A 26452-nucleotide genomic window follows, 5' to 3' on the forward strand; every position below is an offset into this window, starting at 1 on the left:
CCAATCTCTTATTCAAATCGATGCATGGTTGCTAGGGGAATGTGGACCCTAGCAACCAGATGGCTGGAATTGCAAACTGGAGAGTTGCTGAATAAAAAAGCTAAATAACTCAAATACCTCAAATAATAAAAAATGAATGCCAATTGCAAATTGTCTCAGAATATCACTCCCTACATCATACTAACAGTTAACTCAAAGGTGATGCAGTGCAGCAACTGCATACCTCCCGTTTTCAGCGGGACAGTCACGCTTTTGACAGCTCAACCTGCAATCACGCATTTGTTATGAAAAGTCCAGACTTTCTCAGAAAAAGAAACAAAGTTTGTAACTTAATTGGCTTTTGTCAGATTGCAAATAAGATATTTTGTAACAATTTTGATATAAGCAAATAAGTAATTGCAACAATTTAGATAAGGAGGTCATTTGGGAAAAGTTAGACTCACAGCTTTTCACCTTCATTAGCAAACCTGTAATAACTGAAAAAAACACAGAAATATGTTCAAACTTTCATAACCTGCCAAATTTTGTAAAATGAACATGGTAATTAGGGGGTGCGGCCACAAAAAATGGGCGTGGTCCAAAAAAATGTGTCCCTCTTTTTATTTCCAAAATGTTGGGAGGCATGCAACTGGTACAGTATGTGACCCAGGTTTAGTAACACATAGCAACCAATAAATTTCACCCAAATAATTGACCAATAAAATGTTGACTTTTATACTCGGGAAATTGTAGTGACAAATCACTGCTCTGCTGTTGAAAAGCAAGCATCTGATTGGTTGCTATGGGTTACTAGGCAGTGGGCAGACTTTATACCCATTATTACATAACATAACACCTTTAAGGTCTCCTCCTTCTGACTCTACCACGTATTAGTGGATGAGAAAAGGGATTATGGCAGGAGCTGGTATATAATGCTGTTAAACTACAATTTCCAGCATCTCAACCAGAGCTATTGGTGACTAGTGGGATTCTGGGAGTTGTAGTCCCAATCCACCCTGAGGTTTAGAAGCATGCAAACGTATATTACTTTCATAGACAAAAAAGAACCCTGACCGAATGGCATGAACAAGACACCGTCGCCCATCTCTTTCTCTTTATTTAGTCGATTTGTTCCTACCTCTAAATACAATAAGTTACAAGTATATTCATTTAAATAATGTAAAACAAATTAAAACATTAGAAAATGTAAGTGTTTAGGTCGACACGTCACAGCGAAGGAAGAAGATTATGCTTTCGGATAAAAGAGTCTCCCTTTGCCAGTACCCTGTTTCGCTTCCATTGAAAAACTTTTTTTTTTTTTTTTTCTTCTCGTTGGACAAACGTAAAAGTCGGTATCAGAAAAGTTTGGCTGAAAATAGAAACTGTTTTTTTTTTCCTACAAAGGAAAGAAAATATCCAAAATATTCCATGGAATCGTCAGCTGAACTGTCAGCTCTGTACAGGTTTTCCGTTTCCGTTTGTCTGCTCCTAATTCTGGAATTCCATGCCATGTTGTCTTCTCCTCGCTGAGGACTGGCGGCATTTCAAGGACAGGAGCAAAAGAAAAGTCTCCTCACCGGCAGGTCCAATTTTAGCCACAACTTGAAGTTTTATCTTGCACCTCAGTGAAAAAAAAGTCCATCGCTCTTTCACATGGGAGGCACCACCAAGCCTGTCATAGCTGCAAAAATACCATAAAATACAATGAGAATCAGTGCAATATTATAACGGACGCATATTCTAAACCATCTTCCTAGCTTGGGGACATCAAACAGACAATTAAAGAGGTTGTTCACCTTTGAGTTAACTTTTACTATGCTCTAGACAAATGGTTTTGATTTTTTATCATCAGTGGTTTTTGAGTTATTTATTTATTTTGAGCTTTTTATTCAGCTGCTCTACAGTTTGTTATTTCCACAACTTGGTTTCTAGGGTCCAAATTACCCTAGAAACCATGCATCGATTTAATCTGGAATATTAATAGGAGATGGACTGAATAGAAATAAATAGTAAAAATAACAATTTGTAACCTTACAGAGCATTAGATGGAGTTAGTGACTCCCATTTCAAAACTGGAAAGAGCCAGAAAAATTCAAATAATTAAAAAAAAATAGAAAATAGAAATAATGAAGACCAATTGAAACGTTTCTCAGAATTGGCCATTCTATAACATACTGAAAGTTAACTTAAAGGGATTCTGTCATGATTTTTATGATGTCGTTTTTATTTTTAAACTACACTGTTTACACTGCAAATAATTCATTCTACAATATAAAATTTCATTCCTGGCAAAGCCCTGACATCGCACTAGTAGAATTATATGGTTTCGACATGACACCCTATCCTAATGTGTTCCACCATTCTCAGTTAGGGGAGATCTATAGGAAAGTGTCTCGCTGCTTGGGATACAATGTGAGCTTTCTAAGCCTAGGAACTGACATAAACGTTCCTGTTCTGCCTCCCAGACTTACACTTTTCCCATTCCATAAATAAGATTAGGCGGAGGTGTTGAAGGATAAAATGGAAGGAGCAGCGAGGGGAAATAAAAAACACACACACAACTGAAGGGCAAGTATGAATAAGAGGCCATGCTTGAGTGATCGCTAGATTAACAGCGGACTAGCGAGTCTTGTCACTCGGATCGCTCTTGATAAATACAGCTTTATGTGTGTACATTCAGGAATGTTACATTGTGCCCTAAACTATGCGCGTCTGTTACACTATCCCATGTTATGCATTCATACGCCGCCTGGGCTCTATCTGATGTGCAACACAGGCTGGTTTCCGGCCTGGCTCCTGGTTTCCCTTCTGCCCTGCAGAGTTGAGCTGGCAGTGAGGGGATAAGGCGAGCTCCCTGGGGTGTGAGGAAGACCTTGCTGAGCCCAGTGCTGAAAGACTGGGCTTGAGAGTGAAACTAGATCCCCGAATATTCCCAAACCCCTTTGCTGCTCAGGTTACTGTCACAGAGTGTAACCTTTTCACTGCCAGGGGAAGCCTGCCCTCACAGACATATGTATGAATATATATATATATACTGTATATATTACTCTTCAAAGGACCAACACTCCAAAATCACTGAAACATTAGTTTTTATTCATTTCGTGTGTATCCACAAGTTGGATACACAAGTATGAATAAAAACGAAAGTTTCACTGAATTTGTGCGGGTCCTTTGAAGCGTAATATACATATACATATATATATATATATATATATATATATATATATATATATATATATATATATATATATATATATATATATATATATATATATCCAAACATTTGCACTCTGAGCCGGTCTTTAATTAGTCCGGGTGCTGAGTCAAATCTTGCTTATACGGTAGAACCCCCATTTTACATCCCCTGATTTTACATTTTCCCTCACTTTACATTGTTGTTTTGTGGTCCCATCTATATATTATGCATAATACATTTCCCTGATTTTACATTTTCCTGGATTTTACACCATTTTTGTTCTGGTCCCCTGAAAAACGTAAAAATGTGGGTAAAATGGGCGTTTTACTGTATATATGTTTCCAAAGGACTCGCACTCCAGAATTAGTGAATCATTATTCTTTATTCATGCTTGTGTATCCAACGTTTTTGGTCCAAATTGATAAAGGCCCTAATTTGGGCCGAAATGTTTGATACACAACTATGAATAAAGAATAATTGTTGCGGGTCCTTGGGGGGGAAAAAAAAATATATATATATATAGGCCGTGGGTCGGCCAAAATGTCAGAATGTGGTTTTAAAGTAAAACATATGCTTTAATTTGTAAGACCTGAGAGTGTGGATTCTTCTGGAAATATTATATAGTGAATAAAGTACCCCCTCTTGTAAAATATAAGGATATTATAAGTTACAGAGGAGTTTCATGACCATATAAAAACACCAGTGTTTTTATACAGGTCATGGAACTCCGAGGTTACTTCTAATATCTTCATATTTTGCAAATGGGGGTACTTTATTTATTATAATACACAAATTTTAGTGAGTCATGTGACATCAGAACTCACCGTTTATAAGGATATAATTTACAAGATATTCATAGCTTTTGTGTATTATATATATATATATATATATATATATATATATATATATATATATATATATATATCCTTGATAAAGGCCCCAACGAGGGCCGAAACGTTGGAATACACGAGTGATGTGTGAATAAATCTATTTGATCAAACTACTGGAGTGCTGGTCCATTATATATATATATATATATATATATATATACACAGACTTTATTTAAAATGTTAATATATTTATTTCAGCATAGTACAATTCCGTTCTATAGATATATACAGTAGAACCCCCATTTTACGTTTTTCAGGGGACCCGAAAAAAAATGGTGTAAAATCAGGGAGACCACAAAATAACAATGTAAGATGAGGGAAAACTTAAAATCAGGGGAGAGAGATATTAAAACTCAAAAATACATTTCTGGCCAAATACCTTGATTTAGTATAACCATTGGAAACATATTTCCTACAGGTAAACGACAGGCGCAGAACAGGTCAAAATCTTTTTTGCTCTCTAGGACATATGTATAATATACTAAGTTGGATTGTGCTGCAAGTGGCATCTTTATTTATTAAGGATTAACATTAGAATGTGACATACGTGAAGCCAGGGCTATGCAGCTTATCCTGGGCAAGCAAAGTAGTTACAGATGGGTCTAAAGGTTATTCCCCCAATAACTATGGAGGAAACATTACTCTCTCACTATAATGTACATATAATAAGGGCAAAGTGTGCCCCCCAAATGTGGTTGTACAGGAACTCTCAGCTGCTGGTAGAGTTGCCACCTGGCCGGTATTTCACTGGCCTGGCCTGTAAAAATGATGTTGAACCCAATGTTATTAATAGGGAAAAAGATAAATATATAGGAAGGTATTTTTTTCCAGAAAAGGTGGCAACCCTAACTGCTGGTGAAGGTCAAAGCATATGGGACCTGTGGCCCAAAACAGACAGCCAGGGCCATAACTACAGAGGAAGCAGACCCTGTGGCTACAGGGGGGCCCAGGTGGTAAAGGGGTCCCCATAAGGCCCAATAATGAGCATTTTCTATCTATTATCTATTGATAAAACAAGACAACCGCTGGACATATTGGGAGCCATAAAATGAATTTGCTATGGGGCCCAGTAACATCTAGTTGTGCCGTTGCCGATAGCAATCAGTATGGGAAACCCAAACTTCTGTAATGGATAATCATGACACAAATGGAGTTTGCACACTTACATTTAATGAATTGTCTATGGGAAGAATGTTATAGGGTAACTGAAGAAAAATTATGTCGGGGGAAAAAAGGAGCAAGCACAATGTTCCCTTTCTCAAGGTGACCTACCATAGGCAGAAATAGACACCGCTACTTGGATTGCAAAGGAGATTAATAATCATAACTTCCCAACGTCTGTGTGACCTTACAGCACAAATAAGTATTATTTCTGAGCCGTGTGCTTACATTGTTATTATACACACACTCTCAAGTATATACAGTATGTTAAGGCAGTGTAGATCCCTGTCTGCTCCGGCCATGCAGAACCCCTGAGCTCACGCTGTGCTCCCTGCTGACACTTCACAGTCACCGCTCTCTTATGACAGGTCTGGGTGTCCCTATGGAGGGTGGGGGCAATGGACCTCAAACAGAGTCAGTGGGAGGGATAAGGGAGACAAAGGGGATATGGCCTCCTTAATATGCTTGCCTCTGTCTAAATAACACTTGACGTGGGGTGGCAGTATTTACATATTAGGTACATACGTCTCTATGTGCAACGCATATTCTTCTTGTTAGTTGGGAATTCATAGTCAGCAGCTGCATGTGCTGTTTGGAAAGTAGGTAACATTCCTCTTCAGTTCAATATTAAAGGGATACTGTCATGAGAAAACATGTTTTTTTCAAAACTCATCAGTTAATAGTGCTGCTCCCGCAGAATTATGCACTGAAATCCATTTCTCAAAAGAGAAATTCTTTTTATATTTAATCTTAAAATCTGACTTTGGGCTAGACATATTGTCAGTTTCCCAGCTGCCCCCAGTCATGTGACTTGTGCTCTAATAAACTTCAGTCACTCTTTATTGCTGTACTTCAACTTGGAGTGATATCAACCCCCCCCTCGAACAGCCTAACAACAGAACAATGGGAAGGTAACCAGGTAGCAGCTCCCTGACACAAGATAACAGCTCCCTGGTAGATCTATGAACAGCACTCAATAGTAAAATCCAGGTCCCACTAGTGTTGCCACCTTTACTTAAAAATAATACTGGCCAGTGGGGGGCGGGCTCCAAAAGGGGGCTGTCCGCGTCGCAAAAGGGGCGGAGCAACATCGCAGAGACGTCCACGGCGCTGGAAAAAGGTACGTTCTTTGCGAATTGGGGGCAGGCCAGGGGCTTTTTTTTAAAGGGTATTACAAATTACCGGCAATTGCATTGCCCCGGCCTTGGCAAGTGTTTTACCGGCTAGGCCGGTATAATACCGGCCGGGTGGCAACTCTAGGTCCCACTGAGACACATTCAGTTACATTGAGTAGGAGAAACAACAGCCTGCCAGAAAGCAGTTCCATCCTAAAGTGCTGGCTCTTTCTGAAAGCACATGACCAGGCAAAATGACCTGAGATAGAGCCTACACACCAATATTACAACTGAAAAAAATACACTTGTTGGTTCAGGAATGAAATTTTACATGGTAGAGTGAATTATTTACAGTGTAAACAGTGTAATTTAGAAATAAAAACGACATCATAAAAATCATGACAGAATCCATTTTAGAGACTTTTAAACCTGTTCAACTATAGCTCCATGCAATATTGGTGTAGTATAGCAACAGCTAGGGCAAGGGCAATTTATATCAGTACATGCCTTTCATAAACTATACATTACTTATACATTACTTACATTCTTGGAGGCTATAAGTGGATCCTCAAAATGTGTCGTTAGGACCTCTACCAGAAACCCACTGAGGGATTGCTGCACTGGGCGAAGTATTGACCTTGCCTCATGGCAGGACTGTCCTTCAACAGATTTTCTGACCCAAATACATAGTTACTAGAATAACCTTTGAAATCTCCACAATGCCATTATAAACAAGAAGCAAAACTGCATTAAAAAATAATGTCCATGCACATGAGACAGTGGGGTCAGTGCTCCACAATGTTCCTGCTCTGTTGGTCATTTTGAGTACATGAGACATTTCTAGGGGTAGAGGGTCAATAATAGAGTTTGCTAATTGTCTAATGCACCGTACCAGCGTACCCACAGAAACACTATAGGGGTTATTTATCAAGGTCCGAATTTATCTCAGTATTTCTAATATCCAACTCCGAACAACTAGAAGAAAAAAATAGGGTCGGGCAAAACTGTGAAAACTTTCGGAGCTTTCCTTGAAAACTCCAAATTGTTCTGAGTTTTCTGCAAAAACTAAGATTTTTACAAGTTTTCAGAGTTTTTTGCTCCGAATCCCCGAAACCATCGGATATCAATACAGACATCAGCGCAGACACTGGGACCTTCCCCACCGACTTATACAGGAGAGAGCTTTAAGATGTCGGGGTTATCGGATTTGGAGTTTTTAGACCATCGGACTTTAATAAATCTCAAATAATTCTGAAAACTACGAATTATTAGAGGTTCGGATATTCAGACCTTGATGAATAACCCCCTATATCTTGCAGCATCTCAGGGCCTCACCTCGGAAACCATTGGAGTTGGAGCTGGAGCAGGCTGGAGACGGGGAGCCCTGCGGTCGTATGACAGGGGCAAAGGCACTCTTCTGTTTAATGGACGGGAAGACGGAGGAGGAAAAAGGCAGAATAGATGAGCTTCCGGATGATCCCACAGGCGGGCTGGAGGGCATAACTGCAAAGTAAGGAAAGACACAGAGCTGGGTCAATACCAACATTGTGAACCTGACAACTGGTATAATTGTAAGAAGTACCTGAGCCATTTATAACTGACAAGTGTAAATAAAAAACATTCATAGATACATTTATAGATAGCGTTCAGGTGATCTGCTGTAATTATTCCTCCCATTTCCTGACAAAAAGCCACCAAACCATGTAATACTCAATACTACTACATTATATAAGTGCTGGACATATCTAGTCAATGTGATCTCAGTACAGGATACTCACTGCCATAGGGGGAGGTGGTGGGGGAGCCATTGATGAATCCCGGGGATCCAGGCACTCCAAGATTGGACATGGGGACGTTGCTGTAGCCATTCATGCTGTTGCTGGGGGTGCTGTAATTAGACTGCTGTGGGGTGGAACTGCTGGAATATCCTCGTGGGGAGATACTGCTTGTGTTCCGGATGTAACCTGCACAGAAACCAGGAACATCAAGTGTGTTATTTATCAAGGTCCGAATTTATCTCAATATCGGCTGCTACAAACTAACCAGCTCAGGTTTCTAAAGCTTACTTATTACATTTTCCTGAAAATTACCTTTGCGGGAAAAGCTCAGATTTTCACGATTTTTCTGTGAATTTTCCCCGAAAGAAGAAAATAATTTTTTGGAGTTTTCACCCGAAAGCTCAGAAAACATTGTGAAATTGCCCGAAACCCCCGACACAACCAAAAACCAATGGGACTGTTCCCATTGACTTTTATGAAACCTCGACAGGTTTGAGATGCCGTGCTTTTATATTCAGGCTTTTTAGCCCTCGGGGTTTAAAAAATTCCAAAAAATTTGTGATTTCTTTTTTACGCCCATTATAACACAATAAATCACGAATTTTTCAGATTTTGGGGAGTTTCAGGTATTCGGAGCTTATTAAATAACCCCCTAAGTGTCACTTCCAGTACAGGAGAGGCAGAGATCAGATCAAGATGTTGACAGGGAAGGAAATATGATGGGGGGAGATAAAAGATTAATAAGAACAAGAGGTAGCAATCAGGTAAGCTGGCTCTTCTCACCCTGATTATTAGCCTGTGACTCTGATATGCTCACACCAAGCTGTCCCCCATATGAGTTAATTCCCATCATCCCACTGTGCACGGGTGAGCTGGAAAGTGCAGGAATTTGGTTGTGGTTCCGAGGAACACTGTACAGAGCCTCCGCAATGTCGGCTGCCCTCTTCAGAATAATGTCCTGTACAGAAGAGTGAAAACATCATTTATAGTCATTTGCACATAATATCACTGCCTCCAGTTTTATTTGTACAGTTTTATACTGCGATTGAAACATACCTGATTATTGTGCGGGGTTCCGTATAGCGCCTCCACCAGATCTGCTGCCCGTTTCAATAACATTTCCTAGGGAACAGTATACACTCGTCATTCTTCCAATCCATATACAGACTACACATTAGTCAGAAGAATATGCAGCAATGAAGGGGACCCAGGAAAACAGTAGCGAGACCTGAATAGAAGTTGCCCATGGTCTTGACCAGGTACCAGCTCTGGGATAAATGTGTTCCTACTCTAAAGAACCTAAAGCAGGGATTCGGATCTATGGAGAGATTCAGGAAAATATCTCACGATCTTTCAATGGTCTTACTATATCTGTAGCCTTGTTATGAGCCAAGGGGGAACCCTCACCCAGTGTTGGACCTTTAAAAGGGCTTAAACTAGACCTTAAGGGCTTCTGAAACCCACTGCTGTAATTCATGAGTTGTATCAGTCATGTTTGGTTATTGATACTTCAAGTTCTTTTACAGTACGGTTGCCCCATTTGTTCTTACCTTTGCCATCCTTTCTGGGTCTCCAGGGTGTCTAGGAATTACTTTTTGCAGTCTCTGGAATCCATAATCAATTGTAGGCTCATTTAAAGCTGAAAGAAAAAAAAGAAAAACTGAACTTTATGCTCTACTACAGGTCAGCTACACATGACAGCCAATCTATTAGCTTTGATCTTTCCAGTAGAGTTAGTACATAAGGTTTTGTAACTTATAGCAACCAATCAGCAATTACCATTTACTGGCCTGCTGTTTGAAGGCAGATACATGGCTGCTTTTCTTATGCTTTAGAATGCAAGCTCTGCAGGATAAAACTGTAAACTCATACTCTCAGTTACACAACTAAAACAGCATTTACATAGCCTGAATGGCAGCAAGATTGACATCTCTGCTTAAAGCCGACCCAGGTGCAAAATTTTCCAAATAAATACGCAGTCTAAAGAGATTTCAGAACATATTGTAATCTTTGTTCCCTGTTTATCAAAGACACCCTTCCTCAAAATCAAATGAGCTGAGAAGGTCACGTCCCTGCTGAAACTGCGTCTCTATTTACCTTTTTATTTAATAATTACAGGGAACATGAATTTTAATATAACGGCAGCCAGACATGAGGGAATTTAATAGAAAATGATAAGATTTGGAGAAGGATAAAAAAAAAAAGTGACAACGGCGAAACTTAGATTTTCTTCATCTCCCAGCGGGTATGTTTAAGAGCTTTAATAATACATATCTCAGCTGCCATTGAGTCTCCGGACCCGATGGGTTTGAGATAGAAATGGTTCTGTGTGCATCCAGGGAGCCGGTACGTGTTTATTAGTACCTGCCTAACATTCTCGCAGCTCGCACCGTTTACACCTTGCAAATTGATGCAAAATAGGTGTTTTTAATGCATATTTGGAAAACTAATAGCCAAGATCCTCTGAGATTTCTCAACACCGTTGAGACTCTGAATCCGACTTACGCAGGACAATGGAAGAGCGCCAAGTTGTATTGAGACTGCTTTGACTTTCACATGCGACTAGTAGAGCAGTAGAGCAGCCCCAGGCACTTGTATTATATATATATATATATATATATATATATATATATATATATATATATATATATAAAGCCTACCTGCTCTTGATCTAAATATACATATTATATTATTATTAAAAGTATTCCCTCTGTACCAGTCACTGCTATCTGCTTACTACGACATCTAGACCATTCTATAAGTCAGTATAACTCTCTTAGCCTTTACTCGTGTGCCTCTCTGATTCCTCCCCTGCGCCTCCCTGGGCACCAACATGGCCCCATTAATATGTATCTACTTTGCAAGTCAATCATGACAATTCCTCTGTGTGCTGCAGTCTTGATGAAACCGTCCCCAAATGTCATTATAGCTCCCCACTGTACGGCACTCATACTCACCTGTGTAAATAAACCTCCCTGGGGCTCCTTTGCAGAACTGTTTGGATTTGTAAGACAGTGTCACCTCCACAACTCCGGGAATGTGCCTTGGAGGTGTCTGCACCCGGATGGCGTGGGGGGTGATAAGCTGTAGAGTAAAAACAAAGACGCTAAATGAAGTATATTATCCACCAGGGGGCAGAAGACAAGCTCAACAGGAAACGTCCCCTGGCGATTCTGCTACTTTATGATACAGAGCTTAACTCACTGAAGAACAAGGGTAATCCCCGGTGACACTCTACCTGCCCCAGACATGCCACTTGCAGCCTCCTCTTTCCTTGGGGAGGGGTCATAAGTCAACTGTTTTGGGTATATGGTTCTCCAGAGTCCTGTACCTATTGCTTGTTTATGGCAGGACTATGCCCACAACTCACACTGAAAGCCCTCGCTGCAAGTGAGATGTTTGTGCTTTTTGTACTTGAAATGCCAGGGCCTATTTCTAATCTCAGCTTGGTCATGGAGGTGACCCAGAGCATTGTTTGGACTATTGCTTCCCTCTGGCTCTCCCTGGACATTGTACTCACCTCACTCCATACCAGCATTGTCCCAAACACCACTTGTAGGCCATCAAAGAAATTGTCCCCAATGATTATCACCATAGCCCCTCCTGTTGTCCAGCCTTCACTGGGACTGATGGCTTTGATGCATGGTGTAGCTGGAGATACACAAAGATGAGTGAAATTAACTGATATTGTCCTGGATCAATGTATCTTCTCTTCTGGCACCCCTCTTCCTTTAAATAAACCGGTTCTACTTATATAGTCAGAGTCAGAAGTTGCAAAAGGTCTGAAAGTCCATAGCATTCAATCAGGGAACCAGATAATTCTACTTACTGACTGGTTGTTATGTGTTATTATGTTACAACTTAATATTAATACGTTAGCCGGTATTAGGGTGCAATTTTAGCTACCCCATTCTGTTCAACCATCCATGCAATACTGATAAACCGAAAACAAACCTATGATCAACCGAAATTTCAAAATTTATATTTATAGAGCCCCCTTAACCAGCATAGGCTTCATGAATCAGCAACATTACCAGCAGTTAAGTATAGAAACACTGTTTTATAGCAGATTTCATAGAATCCTACAGCCAAGGCAAGCAATATGGCAGCTCCACTCACGTATCCATAAAGTAATATTCAGCAAGAGAAGTTCTGCAACTTATAGACCACATTAAGCTCCCAGAAAGCCTACACTCCTCAACAGAAATGCGTATAGCTGCGAGTAGTTCTTGCGTGCAGCAGTTACAGAAGATCACGGTATGCGGAGCTGGAGGGGCCACTGGGGGACCTATAGATTTTAATGATATTTTTCTTGGCTGGGGCAGAATTCCAGCAGAACCTGCAGCGCTTCCATTAGTAAAAGTAGAAAGTCACTTCTATTGACAGATAAAATGTATCCGGGCAATCAGGGAACTCCATGTGGCACTTTTATTGGCTGCGATACTGTAAATGGCATATACGTGCCATGTTAAATTATTATTATACAGGTAAAGGACCATTCCATCTGACTCCTCGGGATAGGGTCAATTACACAGGGAAAGTGTTTAGAGCCTGCGATGACAAAGTAAGGCAAGGAATTATTTTATGTTGTAAATTTATATAAAATGGGCAAGAGGGCTTATGTTGGAGGATGCCCAATTTCGCAGTGCTTCAACTTTAAAGGGGAAGCTATTCCAGACTACAACCTGCTTTCTAGGGTAACTGACCCCTAACAACCAGATCAGTTTTCGATCCCAAGAACTTGGGGAAATGTAAGAGATCCAAAAACCACAGAAAATAAAAAAGAAAACGATGGACAATGCAGGAGCCTGAGATGGCTCACTAATAACGGATATCACAAAAACGATAAGAAAAACAAAATTATGGGGAAAAAAATTTTTTGTGAATTTTTATGACCATGACAAAATAAAAGCAGAGGTTCCAAAGAGGTCTAAACAGGAGAATATAAGTGAGTGTGGCTTTCTCATTAATAAATCATTCTAGGTGCATCATAATCTATGGCTTCCACGTGAGAAGGCCCCAGGACTTTACGTTCCATCAGGAACCAAAACCAAGTTCAATCTATCACAGTGCTGTTAGCCCTGACAGGGTCAGAGGTGATGCATATCTCAGGCAGGCTTCCAGAACACCAACAGCCCGTCAATCACTTCCAATCAGTTCAACTCAATGCCGGCCTCTCTCCTCTCTAAGGCCAACACCCTGGGATTTAAATCCACCGTTTGACCGGCCCGCCGGGGCTCAGAAATAAACACCATACTAAATTCCTAACTGATTCAATCATTCTCTTCCAGTTCATTAATTCCTCTCTCGTTTTAATGCAACACACATTGAGAAAGATGCAACTCCACGATAAGTAACCAAACAAAATCCACACAAATCGGAGACGAGGAGACTGTGGAAATGCCACTTTGAAGGGCCCACTTAGAAAGCCTGGAAGTGCTTGGAGATGGGCAGTGTCTTCAACTTGAGGCTCTTCAGCTGTTGGTAAACTATAAATCACAACTAAAGGATTTGGTGGGGATACTGGAAATTGTAGCTCAGCACACAAGTTGGACATTGCTTAATGGTGCCACAACTTAGAGTCCTGTGCGGGTTCATTTTTTGAAATCATGCATGTTCCCTTTACCCGACCCACAATAGGCCAACTAACCTTCCAACCCGGGGGACACGTGAAACTGGAAGTTACATCACATTTGCACTGAAGTGACATCACTCCGGTGCTGAATCTTCCCAAAAAAAATTAAAAACTGTAAGAACCACAAGGGTGGGTAGGAGGGATCAAGCCTGCAACTTTGTTGGCTACCCAGCCGGGTTACCAGCAGACTACCGGCACGGCCAAGGAATTGGGGACTTTTTGCCTGAAACCCGACTACTTTGTGGGTATTCCGTGGATACCCAATCTGATGCAGGAATCTATCTCAGCCTTCCTAAAGTGCCCATTAGTACCACACATCTAATATTATCCCTGTAACCCAGTTTCAACAGTCTGATCCCATTAAACACTCAAGAATTTGAATGATTATAGAGGGAGAGCTCCGTACCGTACTCCAGACTAGGGTCCGTACCTTCGCTGGGGTCCAGCCGCCTCGCCCTTCTCCCGTGCTTGGAGTTGTTGTGGACGAACATGTTATCAGACACGGCTAGTACATGTCCATCTACATTCACGGTGGTGGAGAGGACGACCTGGGAAAGCAGGTAAACACAATGTTAAAGTGAGGGGAGGCTATAACATTCACTCTTGTACAAAGGGTCAAACAGTGATCTTCCCTGCACTCACAGCTCTTATAATCAACTGCCACATAGTTTCAAAAGTCAGAAGCAGCAGTGCAGACAATAACATTTACCCAAACTTTGAAATGTATTGAAAATGTGTAAATAGTGTCCTGTATATTGGAAAGTTGCTTAGAATGATATTTCTTTCCTCAGGCACCCTTTTCATTTTATTTTTCATTGAGTTACACTTTAAGTTTAAAGGGGAAATGATCAAATGATGAATCATTTTTTGGATACGTTTGCATAGGTATTTAGTGGTTAGGAGACAGTAAAGGGAAAACTAAAAGGCAGGTCATAAAGATGACACTTGCTGCTTACCCGGCACTGTACAAAATGAACAATAACAAAAGATAAGGCTGTTTAAAAATTCATTCATCTTCACTTTACTGGCTATTGGCACTGATTTCCCAACAGAGTCACTAGCCGGGATTTTATTTTTATCACTTTCTAACGCCTGTATTGTAACAATCAGCCCATTTCTGTGCTGCTGAATCAGCTCGGAGCAGGATCAGCTGACTCCGGGCCTCTGATGTTTCCTCTGTGGCCGTCAGCTCTAGTTATAGGGTAGATTAATGTAGCAGCAGCCGGCACTTGTCCTTTACAATATTCTTTCATCCCCAGGTAATAAGGAGGGGGTTGTTGGCTTAAGGGCTAGTCCACACGGGGAGATAGCGACGCGTTTGCGGTCGCGGCGACAAAGCGCCGCGACAGTCGCCGCGACCGGCGCAGGCGACAGTTTTGTATGGGCGCCTATGTAAAAACGCCTGTGCTAACCACACGAGGCGATGCGCTTTTCAACAGTCGCCTGAAAATGCCTCGCCAGGCTTTTTCAGGCGACTGTTGAAAAGCGCATCGCCTCGTGTGGTTAGCACAGGCGTTTTTACATAGGCGCCCATACAAAACTGTCGCCTGCGCCGGTCGCGGCGACTGTCGCGGCGCTTTGTCGTCGCGACCGCAAACGCGTTGCTATCTCCCCGTGTGGACTAGCCCTTAAGGGGCAAACATGGGTGCAGCAGTTACATTCTTAGGCCCCTGGCACACAGGGCATATTATACTTTTCTCTGCCTATTACTGCTCCTTATGCTATTGATTGACAAGTTTCCTATTGGATGCACAGGGTTTGGTGACTGGTTGTCCACACTCCAAATGCATTAAATTGGGCTCTTGTCATTCAAAAATATCAGGATCAGTAACAGGCAGAGAGGGGGCATTTTAACTGCCCTGTTATCCACCGGAGGCAAGGGAGTCCAAAACGTCCCACATGCCATAGCCCTTATAGTGTGACAAAGTTGGTAACAATGGGGTTGATTTATCATTAAAGTGTTGGTCCACCTTTAAGTTAACTTTTAGTATGTTATACAATGGCCAAATCTAAACAACTTTTCAAATGGCCTTCATTTTTTCTTTTTTATAGTTTCTGAATTATTTGCCTTCTTCTTCTTCTTTCCAGCTTCCAAATGGGGGTCATTGGCCCCATCTAAAAACAACATTTCTGTAAGGCTACACATTCATTGTTATTGCTACTTTCATATTCATATTCCAGTCTCTTCTTCATATTAAGGCGAGGTTCGTAGGGTAATTTGGACCCTAGCAACCAGATTGCTGAAATTGCAAACTGGAGAGCTGCGGAATAAAAAGCTAAATAACTCAAAAATCACAAATAATAAAAAGTGAAAACCAATTGCAAATTGTCTCAGAATATCACTCTCTACATCACACTAAAAGTTAATTTAAAGGGTCAACAACCCCTTTAAGGCATTGCTGCTCTAGAACTGTTGGAATTAAAGGCAATAGCACTCAGCCATATTCCAGGAATACAATACCCACAAAGGTTGGTGACAAAATGCCCCAAAATCGCTCCTCATTGGTGTCATTGGCAATTATTGGACATGAGGGTGCACTCATGGGCCAGGCTATTGTCCTTTGGAAAACTGGCAGTTAGCAGGTGGAAAAATACTTTAGGGATCATTTGGGTCCGCTACTGTCATGCAGATTTCCCCACAGTCAGTTGTGTGTACTCCATTTATTTGTAGGTACAGGTATGGGACCTGTTACCCAGAATACTCAGTTCCTGGGTTTTTTTCCGGGTAAGGTACCTTTCATTAATTTAGATCTTCTAAACAATCATTTAAATATTAAAGAAACCCAATAGGATAAACAATAATTTAAATTTTAAAGAAACCCAATAGGATTATTTTGCCTTAATAAATTAATACATTATTATTTATTAGGATTAATTATATCTTAGTTGGGATCAAGTACAAGGTACTGTTTTACTATTACTGAAAAAAAAGAAATATTTTTTTTTTTAAATTTTGAATTAACTAATTCTGGATATCTTCTAATTTGCATATTCCACAGAGCAGTGGGTGTATCTGTATTAAATAGAGAGTGGCGGGCACATCTTTATAAAATACAGGGCAGTGGATGTATATTTCTAAATTAGGAGCTGCGGGGTTGTATTATTTAAATACGCAGCAGAATGTAATGAACAGGAGTCAGTGGGTGTTTATGTATTAAATATGGAGTGAGTGCATATGTATTAGATAAAAGCAGTGGGTGTACAGGAATGAAATAGTCAGAAAGTGCTTGTTTATTTGTCTTGTAACCATGTTTTTAGTGCTTTCTCTCATTTCTCCTCCACCGCCCTCACCCTGTAGACTTGAGGGTCAGACATGGCCCCGGCTCGGTAACATTACACAAGGGACCCCTGACCTTGGGAAATCTTTACATCTTATCTAAACAGATCAGGGTCAAGGGTTTTTTCCACTTTAACTATTTCCATGTTTAAATGTGCCTGAGGTGTCAGGGTGTCCCGGAGAGGTGATAGGAGCCCAGGGTGAGAGCACGGCTCAGCTCCGACATAAAACCCCTAATTGTAAGAACAGATTTTCTCTTGTTTTTGTACTTTTATTGTTATTTCTTTATTATGGCTCTTGCAGGGAATGGATGGCTGGTCTGGAAAGAACGGCTACCCGCAGACCTATGTGTTTATTTGGAGTTAGTTGGAATGCCCTGTAAAAGATGGTACTAACAACCTTAATAGAGGTATGGGATCCGTTATTCGGAAACTCGTTATACTGCAAACTTCGAATTATTATTATTATTATTATTATTAAGGCTATCTCCCATAGATTCCATTTTATCCAAATAATCCAAATGAAATGATCTCTGTAATAATAAAACAGTAGCTTGTACTTGATCCAAACTAAGATATAATTAATCCTTATTGGAGGCAAAACCAGCCTATTGGGTTTATTTAATATTTACATGATTTTCTAGTAGACTTAAGGTACGGAGATCGTATTTGTTATCTGGAAAACCCCAGGCCCCAAGCATTCTGGATAACAGGTCTCATAACTGTACCAGTGATATTGGGCCAGTATGGCAAGCTATGGAAAGACATAAGGCCACAGTTAGGGTTGCCATCTGGCCGGTATTTTACCGGCCTGGTGGGTAAAAATTATGGTTGATCCTGATGTTATTACAGGTATAGGATCCCTTATCCGGAAACCCGATATCCAGAAAGCTCAGAATTATGGAATGGCTGTCTCCCATAGACTCCATTTTATCCAAATAATCCAAATTTTTAAAAATAATTTCCTTTTTCTCTATAATAATAAAACAGTCGCTAGTACTTGATCCAAACTAATATATAAGTAATCCTTATTGGAAGCAAAACCAGCCTATTGGGTTTATTTAATGTTTAAATGAATTTCTAGTAGACTTAAGGCATGAAGACCCAAATTATAGAAAGATCCATTATCCGGAAAACCCCAGGTCCTGAGCATTCTGGATAACAGGTCCCATACCTGTAATACGGAAAAAAGATAAATGTATAGGAAGGCCGGTTTTTCTCTCCAGAAAAGGTGGTAACCCTAGCCACAGTGTGAGCAGAGCAATTAGCTGCCCCAAAAGAATGATTTAGGCTAGGGGCACACGGCGCGATTTCGCCGCGATTCTGCGCTGGGCGAGTTGTCGCTGCGTTTTTTAAGCCGAAATAGCTTTGCTAACTTTGGCGCTGGCGTCAATGCAAATCGCGGCGAAATCGCTGCGCTAATTCACACGCGGCGATTCTTTTTCTACTGTCGCCCGGAAACGCCCAGCGAGGCAACTTCGGACGACAATAGAAAACGAATCGCCGCGTGTGAATTAGCGCAGCGATTTCGCCGCGATTTGCATTGACGTCAGCGCCAAAGTTAGCAAAGCTATTTCGGCTTAAAAAACGCAGCGACAACTCACTTAGCGCAGAATCGCGGCGAAATCGCGCCGTGTGCCCCTACCCTTATAGTGTCAAGACTTCCCAGAGGAAGCATTAAATTGAGGGGAAGAATATGGAAGCAACAGCATGGGTTTATGGGGCCACTATTCCCTCCCAATGTATGGTTTACTCTAGCATAGCTTTTTTGTATCTTTCTACAGGCCAGAAAATAATTACAAATTGAAATCTTAATATATTCATTGGACAAATACAATAAATGATAATATACGCTGCAACATTACGTGGCTGAAATTACAACCCAAAGGGCTTACAAAATATGGGTTGGGTTTTGGGCATTACTGGGAGTGACCAGAGCAGGGAGCTAAATTGTCCCAGATACGGGATCTTTCCTTAATTTGGATCTTTATAGCTTTAGTCTACTAGAAAACATTAAACATCAAATAAAGACAATGGGCTGGTTTTTCTTCCAATAAGGATTAATGATATCTTAGTTTGGATCAAGTACAAGCTACTGTTTTATTATTATAGAGTAAAAGGAAATTTCTAAGAATTCTGATTATTCGGATAAAATGTCCCTATGGGAGACAGCCTTTCCGTAATTTGGAGCTTTCTTGATAACGGGTTTGTAAATCTGTAAAATAGATCTAATAAGCGCAGAATCGGGTGAAGAACTCACCTGGAACCGTCTCATATCCCTAGGATTCCCTGCAGTCTTCAGGCAGTTTTGGTTACATTTCAGAAAGAACTTAAGGAAGAATCTGGAGAAAGAGAATAAAGTGTTATTTGCAGAAGGTGACGCTGTGTCCCCTAATTACATTAGCCATCGCGGCTGCACAGTGCAAGAATATAAAGTCACTGGCAAAATATGTTTTTTTTAAAGGCATATTGTCATTTGTGTCCCCTAAGCCACAATTATTTGCACTCCTAGAATAAAGTAGAGAGAGAGAGAGTTGTAGTTCTCACTGTGTCTGCATCATACAGGAGGTGACTGGTGCATGGACATGCCTTGGAACACTAGTGAGCCTTCTTGTTTCTGGCTGCCAGTGCTCGACTTTTTATCTGGCCGAGGGAACAATGTAGTGCAATTGAACTGCCCTTAGCGATTCTGCAATTGCACTGAGCCACTGGGAGGCACTGCTGCAAGAACTTTCATGTTACCTCCGCTGAGCAAGACGTTTATTTATGTGTATACAGGCAACTGGATTTATTAAAGCTGGAATCAAGCAATAAAGTCTGCAGCACAAATGCATTAAATAAATAGTCAGTATGTTTAAGCATATTCACTATTTATTAATCAAGCTCTCTTGTTACATATGGTCAGATATACTGTATACACAGCTAGTAGTCCATAGTATAACTGTGACTTTCAGTCCTGAGCACCAATACACGTCAATTATAATAAAGCTCAGGGACAAAAAACAACAGTGACAACTGGACTTTTTTTTTATTTTTATTATGGATAGACTCTAAGCTCTTTTATACAGAGCCACCCCTCCCTTTGCCTTTATGGATGTCAGACATTGAAACAATCGCAAAGCCTTACATTTATTTCTTTACAAATAATTAGATCATTCTACCTTGCCAGTGCTCCTCCAATAAATGCACTCTAAGAATATTCCATGTATTGTGTAATACACACATCCATCCTGTATATATATATATATATATATATATATATATATATATATATATATATATATATATATATATATATATATATATGTGCTGTTTTATGCACACATACTGTGTAAGCTGTGTGTAGGGGGAATTGGGGAAAGGGGGGCTACATTAGGAAGCTGTGTGGGTCAGAGCTTTGTGTTCCTGCAGTAAGTTTGGGTCCCAGGTGAGTCAGTCGGTTCCTCTTGTTACTATGACAACCACATTTACTGCAGTCCCAAAATCCCAGCACAGCTCACACGTACAGACCAGAATTAAAGGCAGAGAGGCATATACTTTTTCATATCGCAAACATACACACCTCGGTACAGCAAAAACACATACCGCTGTATAACACGGCTGCTACACAAGCAGCAGACAACACATCCATAAATAATACACAGTACTGGTATATAGTGTACACCCCACGCATACACAAATATATGTACAGGCAGGGCCGGAACACTGCAACAGAAACACAAACAATAAAATAATGAAAATGTTGGTGTTACTCAAATACACTCATTAACAATATACACAACACAAAAGATGCAATCAGCGACACAGAGAGTACCGAAAGAATTTAGTCCCATATCACAAACAGTGTGTAACACAAGAATGTAACATTCTTCCAGTATACAGCTGTGTAACAATATGCAAACTGCAATACACAATTTGTAGATGGCACCTTTACATGCTATACACAATAATGTACAAAGCACAAGAGTTAACACAACAAGTTCACACAAATGTTATGCATGTGCTTCACGTGCTGCTTTTAGATCGTAAGCTCTGCAGAGTAAAGCCCTCTGTGCCCTATGTATGGGTAAGTATTTTTTTGTACGTATACACATCCACATATGTATAAAGCAATGTAGCTGGGAGGTGATTATTAATAAGTTATGTAGGGATGTCCAAAAATGTAGCCTCCCCAGCATTAACTGATAGAGTGCTATGTACTGAGAAGCGGTGCCAAAAACACAAGGAATTCATTGCTGGATCTTATAAATATTATAATCTTATTATGCAGGTATGAGATCTGTTATCTGGAAACCCGTTATCCAGAATGCCATGATTTACAGAAAGGCCATCTCCCACAGACTCCATTTAAAGCAAATAATTCAAATATTTAAATAATGATTTCCCTTTTCTCTGTTATAATAAAACAGTCCCTTGTACTTGATTCCAACTAAGACTTGCAGTAATTATTCCTTATTAGAGGCAGAACTAGTTTAAGTGATTTTTTTTTAGCAGACTTAAGATATGGAGATACAAATTCCCTTAACTGGAAAACCCCAGGTCCCGAGCTTTCTGGATAACAGGTCACATATTTTTATACGTTTTAATGTGTTTTCCCCTAATGAAAATATTAAGAGATGAATAGAAGGTAATATTTGCTTTCTCATTCCTAGACTTTTTCCACTCAAGAATGACCTAATAATCCTCTACCAAGAAACTGGCAAGGGACATGGGCAAGCAGCCGGGGGGCATGTTCTGACATCACGGTGGCCTGGTGAGAATAGAATGCAATGGCAAAGACCAAACAATGCCTCTTAATGACCTAATAAAGTTACTTTCAAATAATATCAAGCACAGTTAACCTGCCAGTATGTTTTTGGGGCGTGGGAGGAAAATGGGGTACCTGGGGAAATAATGGAGTTCATATTTAGTTGCAGTCTCAAGGTGTGAGGTCAGAATACACTCAGGAGATTATAACTGACCTAGTTGAATCTTTAGCCTTGTAAAGACTGGAAAGGTAGGAATTTCCAGTAAACTGGTATTCTGGTACTAGTAAATAAATACTGATAACCCTTTAATAATATTGCAGAACTATGTTCTGTAATAATCATTATCTGCTGACATAGAATGACTGCGGCCGTACTGCCTTTATTTTGCACAGACATTGCTGGATCAAGCTTGCCCATGAAGAATATTGGTATTTAGCAGGCCATTATAAGGAAACATATTAACTCAACCATTTCCATTAAGAGCATCACCACCCAAAAGAAGACCTATAGGACAATACCAAGACTCTCTGCTTGCCTACAATAAATAATTCAGAAAGTAACAGATGTATATATGCACCTAGATTAGCAACTTAATAACGTTTTTGCACATTTGTTATAGAGCAGTGGTTCCCAAATTGTGGCACTGGTTCCCATGGGGCAGCCTGGAGCAGTGGTAGAAAGGGAATTAGCCTGAAGTCCATCTAGGGTGGAATTTGAAGAAAATCTCTTTATAATAAACACATACAGCTTGAAGGATCATTGCTATCCTGGACTCCTTAATACAACTGGGCATGTGTCTAAATGGCAATTGCACCATTGTTTTCCTTTATTTGTAACATTGTTATAAACTAAGACTGACCTGACCCAAGGTTGGACCTTTATAGGGGGAGGGCTTGATCTTAAAAAGTGTGGCAATCTAGAGGCAGTGCAGAAGTGTTTGTAGTCATGCCAATGTACATAGAGTACATCCAAGAGGTACTGAAGATCCCAGGAGTACAGAGATGCCACCATAGTCCTGACCAATAGTTTGTGTCAATGTTTATATACTGTATGAAACAGATCTCAAGATTTGTGGGTACTCTAGAAACATTTTGGTGCGAGGCTCATTAACCTCCATAGATAATATACATTTGAGATACAGTTGGGAGTTTCCTTAATTGAGAAGAGTCTGGGATTTTTTGTAGATAAAACATTGTCTTGCATTAAAATGGCATTAACTCTAGGGGTGAAAACATAATTCTGCCTCTTTATAGGTCCCTGGTGAGGCCTCATCTGGAGTATGCAGTACAGTTTTGGGCTCCAGTCCTTAAGAGGGATATAAATGAGCTGGAGAGAGTGCAGAGACCAAGTGCAACTAAAATGGTTAAAGGGATGAAGAATTTAAACTATGATGGTAGACTGTCAAGGTTGGGGTTGACTTCTCTGGACAAGGGGACATTATAGGCAGATAGCGGGGAATCTTTATCCCATAAATCAACACATCAGAGGCCACCCCTTGCATATGTGGTTCTTCACAGTGAGGTTGTGGAATGTTCTGCTGGATGATGTTATGGTGGCAGATCCTATTGCCTTTAGGAGGGGCTTGGATTCTTTTGTACAGCTAGGTTGGTATAAGTATATATATATATATATACGTTGAACTTGATGGACTTTATTCTGTTTCCAACCCAGCTTAACTCTGTAACTATATGCCAGTGGGACTGACAGTACTGGTGGGACTTATCTGCTCTCGGTGCCTGTGTTTCTACGAGCCAGGCTCAAGGCTTGGAAACCTTTTTATTTTTTCATAACCCTCCAATGTTTGTTAGGATCATTAAACTAAAACTGACTTTTCACCTGCTCCCATACCATATGCAGCTGCAAATTTTTAAATTAAACTATGAAACCATGCATATATTTACATATATTACGGCGTACCCTCTCCATTTAACATGCAAATGTACTCCAATGTTTCAGAACACCTTCTGTCGCTAATTAATTTGCTGAATTATAATTAGACTAATCCTGCATAATTAATAAGCGCAGACTTCTTTTTTAATGTGTTCGAGGCTCTGTAAGACTCTGCACGGCTTTCTATAAACTGCTAAATAAGTGTTGGGAAACGCAGTAAATAAACACTCTGAGGAGGGGAGACGGGGAAGGCTTGGCACACACGAGTACTGGGGGGTTTCAGCAAGTAAGGCACTTAATGTGTGCTCGGGATGCATAACTGGCTGCGAATTTACAGAAGACATGGTGCGGGGAACACAGAAGGTTACAATACAGAACGCAGTAGAGAGTTTGTAGGAAAGGATTAGCAAGCCGTATGTTGCATTAGGACGTGTAATTCTATTAAAGTCGGAGGGGTATATCAAAGCCTTGAGAGTGAGCCTAGAGCACCCAAGCACTGATAATGTAGACTAGAGTCAGTTTCATCCCAGGTGCCGGCAGCAGCTGATTGATCCAGTGAAACAATTAAGCTCTATTAGTGCTGAATCCGCTCGGCGATGGAGAAAGGGGGCTTTCCAAGTACTAAGGGCTCCGTGCCAGGGACTGTTGCAGGGATGAGCCCAGGAATGGAGCACGGCATTGCTCTTGCCCACATATGCATATATGAAAGCAAAAAGAGCTGGCATCACAAGCTGGCACCCATAGGGACTATAAAATGCCACTACTGCCAGTAATTGGGGCACAGTTTGGCCCCCGGTTCAGTAAAACATAGCAGCCAATCAGCAGCTAGCGTTTAATGATCTAGTGAGGTTAGAGAATGAGAGCAAACATTTGATCTAAAAATAGGTTAGTCTATTAATTTATAAAAAGTTACAATTGTATAAAAAATTCACGACACCCCACTACATAGTTTTCTTGAGTACATAAGAACACTAAGGAACATCAAAATTCAAGAACACCCAAAGCATGAGGTGCCTAAAAACATCAGCTCAATTCTCTGACATGCCTAAAGGGTCTTGTTTTAGGGCAAGCTATGCCACAATATGCAGGACTTGTACTAATAACTGCAATTTTACATTTCTAGAGGTCAAGAACCTTAATTACTGTGAAATCTACACAGAGTGGTGAATTGGCCATCCTATCCCATGACGATTGTATGGAACATATTTCAGCTCTGTTTGGGCAACATTTACCATTCCAAGGAGAAAGAGACATGGTATAGCTCAATATTCTGAAGGTGAAGGAGAAAAGATAGGAATAGGGTATTAATAAAAGTCTGATGGAGAAAAAGACCATAAATTAAGGGGAACTGTATTGACAAAGCAGAGAAATACTTAATGCTCTTCTAGAGTAGATGTTCGGAAAATGTTGGACTTTCACCCTTAGAGGGGCCTGAAGCTGTGGCTGAGGGTTAAACCTATGAGAGAGTTTTTCAGAGAATGCCAATCTGACCTTCTTTCTCCTGGAAACCCTGTGCATTTGTTGACCTAGATGTTCTTGGAACTCTAGTTGAATAGCCGATACAACAATGTGTTAGGGGGACCATATTCAAACGATAACGTTTAGAGGTGGAGCAGGACCCAAAAAAAGTATGAGAAAAAATGCAAGATTATCTCAAGCCACAGTTTGTCAAGACATTCCAACATTGTCCAGAATTGCATTGTTCCCGAGCCATGATTTATCTCAACTGCTTTGTGATACTCTTCACCTCACACCCCCCAAAAAGCTCACACAATCCCCCTTCCACAAGACACATTTTAGAAATGATATCACCTCCCCGTACAGCTGTTCTATATCCTCCTGTATCATATAGCTTTTAATTAACTGGCCCGAGTGAGGACACAGCTGCATCAGTATTCCTGGATATGGATGTACAAAAGATATGGTAGAAAAGCTAGTGGCTCGAACAGGTCTTCCTGAGGCTTAATGTTTGCTTAGAGTCAGAACAAGGAACTGTTGTCCTGGGTTAACTCTGATATATGTGTTGCACACCTTCATTTAAAGGGATACTGTCATGGGAAAAAAAATTTTTTTCAAAATGAATCAGTTAATAGTGCTGCTCCAGCAGAATTCTGCACTGAAATCCATTTCTCAAAAGAGCAAACAGATTTTTTTATATTCAATTTTGAAATCTGACATGGGGCTAGACATTTTGTCAATTTCCCAGCTGCCCCATGTCATGTGACTTGTGCTCTGATAAACTTCAATCACTCTTTACTGCAGTACTGCAAGTTGGAGTGATTATCACCCCCTCCCTTTTCCCCCCAGCAGCCAAACAAAAGAACAATGGGAAGGTAACCAGATAACAGCTCCCTAACACAAGATAACAGCTGCCTGGTAGATCTAAGAACAACACTCAATCGTAAAAACCCATGTCCCACTGAGACTCCTTCAGTTACATTGAGAAGGAGAAACAGCAGCCTGCCAAAAAGCATTACTCTCCTGAAGTGCAGGCACAAGTCACATGACATGGGGCAGCTGGGAAATTGACAAAATGTCTAGCCCCGTGTCAGATTTCAAAATTGAATATAAAAAAATCTGTTTGCTCTTTTGAGAAATGGATTTCAGTGCAGAATTCTGCTGGAGCAGCACTATTAACTGATTCATTTTGAAAAAAATTTTTTTTCCCATGACAGTATCCCTTTAACTAAAGGGACACAATATTGTGCCTTATAAAGCCGTAATGTAAGTTTTCTTCCATTGATAGACAGAAGGACTTACAGTATGTTTGCCTAGAACATTTTT

At 40.5% G+C, this 26452-nt stretch overlaps 1 protein-coding gene across 4 annotated transcripts in view; it reads right to left on the reverse strand.

Moving 5' to 3' along the window:
• Positions 1-1079: 1079 nt before the first annotated feature.
• Positions 1080-26452, reverse strand: part of ebf2.L (EBF transcription factor 2 L homeolog) — a 61041-nt gene continuing 35668 nt past the window's right edge. Inside the window, 13 exon segments of one of the 4 annotated variants that reach the window (NM_001085678.1) lie at positions 1477-1660; positions 6885-7014; positions 7677-7729; positions 7731-7751; positions 7754-7844; positions 8120-8305; positions 8903-9077; positions 9176-9241; positions 9670-9758; positions 11077-11203; positions 11640-11770; positions 14185-14302; positions 19291-19372. In NM_001085678.1, coding sequence (NP_001079147.1) covers positions 6932-7014; positions 7677-7729; positions 7731-7751; positions 7754-7844; positions 8120-8305; positions 8903-9077; positions 9176-9241; positions 9670-9758; positions 11077-11203; positions 11640-11770; positions 14185-14302; positions 19291-19372 — 1222 coding nt within the window. In that variant the 3' untranslated portion in view covers positions 1477-1660; positions 6885-6931. 4 annotated transcript variants of the gene reach the window in all.

Source organism: Xenopus laevis, chromosome 3L, assembly GCF_017654675.1.
Source record: "Xenopus laevis strain J_2021 chromosome 3L, Xenopus_laevis_v10.1, whole genome shotgun sequence".
Taxonomy (NCBI): domain Eukaryota; kingdom Metazoa; phylum Chordata; class Amphibia; order Anura; family Pipidae; genus Xenopus; species Xenopus laevis.